Source organism: Cynocephalus volans, chromosome X (genome assembly GCF_027409185.1).
Source record: "Cynocephalus volans isolate mCynVol1 chromosome X, mCynVol1.pri, whole genome shotgun sequence".
Taxonomy (NCBI): domain Eukaryota; kingdom Metazoa; phylum Chordata; class Mammalia; order Dermoptera; family Cynocephalidae; genus Cynocephalus; species Cynocephalus volans.
In genome coordinates, this window is record NC_084478.1 from 103,753,846 (window position 1) to 103,759,923 (window position 6,078).

Here is a 6,078-nt window from a genome sequence, read left to right on the forward strand (position 1 = left end):
GTATTCCACCAGAGGGACAAGAACTCCCTCTATTGGTACCAGTAACTCTTTTGTCTTTTTGCCTATAGTCTTGTGGCTGCTAACACCATAGTTGACTGGGTACATACATATGCACATGTGGCCAATGTGTCTGCTTGCTGGATATACACTGAGTTTCCTACCAGTGTGGCTGCAGGATTCCCATGGAAAATCATCAGGATGATTACTGCTAATTGGTGCCCAAGTGGCAAATAACTGCATTAGCTGACAATATTGTTAGAGCTTTGAATCAGACTCATCATGCTTTAACTCTTTTAGATCAAGAATTGTATCAGATCATAAAAGTGGTTTTGCAAAACCAAATGGCCTTGGATATGATAACTGCCTCCCAGGGAGGGGTATGCACCCTCTTTGGAACAGAATGTTGTGTGTATATCCATGACTATCATCATAATGTTACTCAGGCTTGGCAGCAGTTTACTAGTGAGATTCATGTTGTTCAGAGAATAATTGGAGACCCCCTCCAGGAACGGTGGACTAATATGTCATCTTCCTGGAGATGGACATTAGCTGTTCTGGGAGGGAGCACTTGTATTTTAGTAGCGTGTTGCTGTAGCCTATATTGCTGCTGTGGCCTATGGATGCAAGGGTCATCTATCCTTGCTAAAGGAACATGCAGAATATCAAGCATGCATAGATTGTATGGTGAGTGATCCTCAAGGGGGTGGCTTGTAAGGAAAGTAGAAAAGTTTAGTCAGGATCTCTTGCCTCACATCTGTTACAAATGGTCAAGATTCAGCACATTTTCTAGAAACAAGTTATAAAAGTAGTGTAACTGCACATGTGTGCCCATTTACTGATTCAGCATGTTTGTTGTAATTATGTAATGCTTGGCTTGTGGCTGCTATTGTGTACTAAGAGTATAAAGGTAACTGCTCTGAACCGCTGGTCAGCAGAGCTCATGTCTGAGGATAAAGCATGTCTGTGAAGCTCACATGTGAAGAATAAAGTATGTCTACCTTGCATAAGCTGCAAGAATCTTCTTTCAATTACCTGCCTCACAGCCTGCACAGGAAGGGGTAGAAGGATCTGAGATCCTGCACAACACCTGCTCTCCATTTTCTGGATACAGATCTAGGAGTAGAATCACTATGTCAAAAGTTAAATCTGTGTTTAACTTTTTTAGAATCTGCCAAACTGTTTTCCACAGTGACAGCAACATTTTACATTCCCACTAGCAATGCATGAAGGATCCAACTTCTCCACATCCTCACCAATACTTGGTATGTTTCGTTTTTCTACTACAGTCATCCTAGTGGGTGTGAAGTGACATTATTGTGATGAGATGCCACTTCACACCTTCTGTGATTCCTAGAATCAAAAAGTCAGATACTGATTAGTGTTGGCAAGCATGTAGAGAACCCACCTACACCTCAGGTAGGAATACAAAATGTCTCAGACTTTGGAAAACACACTGACAATTCCTAAAATAATTAAAAATAGAGTTGTCATATGACTCAGCTTTTCCATTTTTAGATCTATAAACAAGAGAAAAGAAAAAATCAGTCCACACAAAAAAGTGTACAAGCTTGTTTCAAGCAGCTTATTTAATAACAATGAAATGGAAACAATCCAAATGTCTGTCAAAAGATGAATGGATAAACAAAATGTGTTATATCTAAACAATGGCTCAATCTTGAAAACATTATGCAAAGTGAATGAAGCCAGTCACAAAGGCCACAGATTGTATCATTCCAATTGTAAAAAATATGCACAAGTGATAAATCTATAAATATAGAATATATATTAGTGGTTGTTTAAGGGATGGTCTGAAGAGGGAGTGATAGCAAAAGGGTAGGGGTTTTCTTTCTTAGGTAATGAAAATATTCTAAATTGACTTTTGTAACATATGCAGATATGAGTAAATATACTAAAATCTGTGGAATTGTGCACTTTAAATAGATAAGTTTTATGATGTATGAAACATCTTACTAAAGATGCTTTAAAAATATAAGGGGAAAAAACATTCTTAGTGCTTGCTAGACTGAGTTGCAGACTTCCCTGCTCAGACCCGGACCTGCACCTTGTGCTTAATCTCTCCATCCAAAGGGAGGGGTAGTGTGTGTGTGTGTGTGTGTGTGTGTGTGTGTGTGTGTGCGTGTGCGCGTGTGCGTGTGTGTGTGTGTGTGTGTGTGTGTGTGTGTGTGTCCCATGCAGCGGCTGAGCAGAGCAGAGAAGGCAGTTCTCTGGGACAAACCAACAGTTTCATCACTTTATCCTAAAACTAAGCCTCTGCTGTGAGTTCACAGGCTTATCAAAGCTATCTGTACGTGTAATTTGCCTTCCTCTGCTTAATGTCTCACCATGTAGGGAATATTGGTGGCTCAGAGACCCCACCCCTCTGATTGTCACCATGGGCAATTGTTGCCATGGCTACATTGTTACATAAAAGACAGTCATCACTGAAATTGCCTCAGCAGGTTCTGGCCCACCAGAAAGGAGACAGGATTCATGGGCTGAGGAGGGGCATTTGGTTGGATTGGGGACAGCCTACTAGCTTTGCCTGAGTGGCAACCTGAGAACTTTGGAATCCCAAAGGTACCTGTTTTCTCACAGAGTGGCCTAAGAGTTCTTTATTCTGGTGAAGTCCCGAAGAGCACGATACAGACATGTTTGATCCACACGTATTAGATATTCCAGCTGTGATTTTAGACAACGGTTCTGGAGTCTGCAAAGCAGGCCTGTCCGGAGAGCTTGGACCCCGTCATGTCATCAACTCTGTCGTGGGTCATCCTAAATTCAGCATGCTGTCAACAAGAGCCGATACAAAGAAGTTCTTTGTGGGCGAAAAAGCCTTCCACACGTATGAGGCCTTATATTTGAAGTACCCCATTGAGCGTGGACTGATAACGCATTGGGATGACGTGGAGAAACTCTGGGAGCATATTTTTGAGTGGGAGCTGAGGGTAAAACCCTGTCAACAACCAGTACTCATGACTGAGCCCTCCTTGAATCTACTGGCGACTCGGGAAAAGATTGCAGAAATGATGTTTGAGAAGTTCAACGTGCCTGCTTTCTACCTGTCCAACCATGCAGTGGTAGCACTTTATGCCTCTGCTTGTGTCACAGGTCTGGTGGTGGACAGTGGGGATGGGGTCACTTGCACTGTCCCCATCTTTGAGGGTTACTGCCTGCCTCATGCAGCCACCAAGCTCTGTGTGGCAGGGAAGGACATCACAGAGCACCTCACCAAGCTCCTCTTTGACAGCGGATGTATCTTCTCTGGCATACGCAACAAGGCCTTGGTGGATGACATCAAAAAGAAGCTATGCTATGTTGCCTTGGAGCCAGAGAAAGAGCTATGCAAGAGGCCTGATGAGGTCCTGAGGGAATACAGACTGCCAGATGATAATGTCATACAAATTGGGGAACAGCTGTACCAGGCGCCTGAGGTTCTTTTTGGGCCTCACCACAACCCAGGACTCTCAAAAATGGTCCTTAGCAGCATCAGGAAGTGTGACAGGGACATCCAGAAGAACCTGTTTGCTCATATTGTGCTATCTGGGGGCACCACTCTCTTCCCTGGGCTGGAAGAAAGGCTCATGAAAGAAATGGAACAGCTGGCTTTCAAAGAGACCCCCATTAAGATCACGGCTCCTCCTGAGAGATGTTTCTCTGCCTGGATTGGTGCATCCATCATGACCTCTGTGAGCAGTTTCAAGCAGATGTGGGTCACCTCGGCAGATTTCAAGGAGTTTGGGGCATCTGTGATTCATAGAAGATGCTTTTAAAGATCCTTGAACACAAAAGAAAGCTCAAAGTGACAGATTAGAGAAGTACCAGCAAGAGGTCACATTGTCCCTTGGGCTTCAGCAGAATGTTCAATAAAAGAGTTTTGCCATTTCAAGTTTCAGTTCATTTTTGGTAGCACCAGAGTAATTTCTGATTTTTGTTGTAAATTTAAAATGGTTCTATTCTATGTTTCTTGTCCCATGGACCTTTTAAGTGGCCTTTTTTTTTTTCTTCCCCTTAAAAAGCTTTACGTTGTTTGTTGAGGCTGTATCCTCACAAGGTTTTAGTAAAATTGTCTGGGCATCATGCCTAGATGCTTGATTCAGTAGGATCCCTAGAATCATCATTTTAAACTAGTGTCTTAAGTAATTCTAATAGACACAGTGCCCAGGAGACATAATCACTGAGACAGATGTGGGACGGGGAAGGGAGTGAAGCAAAAGCAGGACTGCTACCCCATTCTCGTCTTAGGGCTCACCAAGCCATTTCACTGCATTGGTCATTAGTTAGCACAATAGGGCTCTTATTCTGATGTTATAAGATTAAGCAGTAAATAGAATTAAGAAAAGAGTTGGGCACAAAAGTCACCATTTGTTTAAGGCTCTCTAAACTCAGGGCCATGCTTCCAATTGGGGCATTAAAAATCAATACCTCTACTGGATTATTGATTTCTTTCTGTTTGATTGTATTTTATATACTATTCTGTTAAGTGTAAAATACTGCAAACAATTAATGGTAATCAACAAAGTAATTGTGTAATGAATTATGCATAAATATATTTTTCTCATTAATTTAGTGTTATTTCCCCAATATATTATTGAGAGAGAGATAGAAAATGCAGAGACATCTTTGTAATACTATTTATTTATTTTGGTGATCAAAACAGTGGTCCTTTCCCACTATGCTTAGAAGACATATGCTATGCTAATTTGTATGTACATATATAAGGAAATGTGTGTTTTTGTATAACCATAAGCATTTGGCCAAATATACAGAACTATAAATACCATGAGGTTTACACAAATTTTTGAGCAAGAATGTAATGAGAGGTACCGCAGGTGGAAGAAAAGTGGGGAACAAAAAAGAAAGGGTCAAGGATCCTGTTAAAAAATCAGCCTGAATGAAATAAAACCATTTATCTGAAAAGAAAAAATCATATTATGCACATATCTTTCCAACTCTATGTTTAGGGATGTCACATCACTAGCTTGAAAATAGCCACACAAATTTTTCAAGCACTACAAATCACTATAAATCAGCTCTTTTTATTTTTATATTTATTTGAGAGAGTTGGTTTAACAGCTCACCTCTGTTTATAGATAACTTACCAAAACCAGTGGGACAAGAAGACAGTGGTATGACACCTTCAGAGAAAGCTAGAAAGTCATTACTGTCAGTATAAAAATATACCCAGAAAAACTATTTTAAGGAATATGCTGAAAAAAAAAAGATATTTTCAGAAAATAACTGAAAGTGTTTGCTATCAACAAACCATTTTAGCAACGAATAGGATTATTTTAAGACTTATAGAAATAACCCCAGGATAAGATGTATACCATGTAAGAAGAAATTAAGAACATTAAAAATGTTGAAAATGAGAGTAAACTTAAAAATATTGACTATAAATTTTTAGGACTAAAAGAGACAATGAAAATTCTGTAATACAAAATGATATAAATTATGAGTACTGGATGAATTTTAAATCTTTGAATACACTTGCAGTATTCAGAAAAAATACTAATTAAACTTAGAATCTTTATGTTGCAACTGAATAAATTTTGTTTGCAAAAACTTTTTAAAAAACATAAAAGTACTTAAGTAATGCCTGAGTTTGGAAATATCAAATGATGCTGCTAAAGAGCTAATGGGTAAAAAAGTTCTAATAAAAATCGCAAACTAGTTAAAAGTGAATAGTAACAAAGTGCTAGATATAAAGAATTGGACTACAGCTAAGGTTGGATTAGTAAGAAATGTATAGTCTTGGGTCATGTCACCAATATGATGGAATAAGAGGACACAAGCATCACTCACCAACAGAAAAATACAACTAACAACTATTCCAAGACAAGAATACCACCCTGAATTTTTCAGAACTCATGGAAAAAGGGGAGAATCCCCTTGGGGCTGCAGAAGTGAGAAAAGCTGTGACTGGTAAGAGGAGTGGTCATCTGAGACCATGCCACCTCCTCTCCCAAACTGGCATAACAAATCACAGAGAATTCCCCTGGACTTAATGGTTTCTGAGGTGGTAGGAGGGAGTTAGAGGTGGGCTCTTCATCTCCCCATAGGTCTGGGGATCTTCACAGG

At 39.9% G+C, this 6,078-nt stretch overlaps 1 protein-coding gene across 1 annotated transcript; it reads left to right on the top strand.

The window, feature by feature from the left end:
* The first annotated feature begins 2,648 nt into the window (after window positions 1-2,648).
* Window positions 2,649-3,770, top strand: LOC134366649 (actin-related protein T2-like). Its single transcript, XM_063083008.1, has one exon. It carries the CDS (start codon window positions 2,649-2,651, stop codon window positions 3,768-3,770), a length of 1,122 nt encoding a protein of 373 aa, XP_062939078.1.
* The last annotated feature ends 2,308 nt before the right edge of the window (window positions 3,771-6,078 follow it).

Bases quoted from the DNA above. Each gene is read 5' to 3' on its own strand.
- LOC134366649 (XM_063083008.1), top strand. From the start codon at position 2,649: ATGTTTGATCCACACGTATTAGATATTCCAGCTGTGATTTTAGACAAC.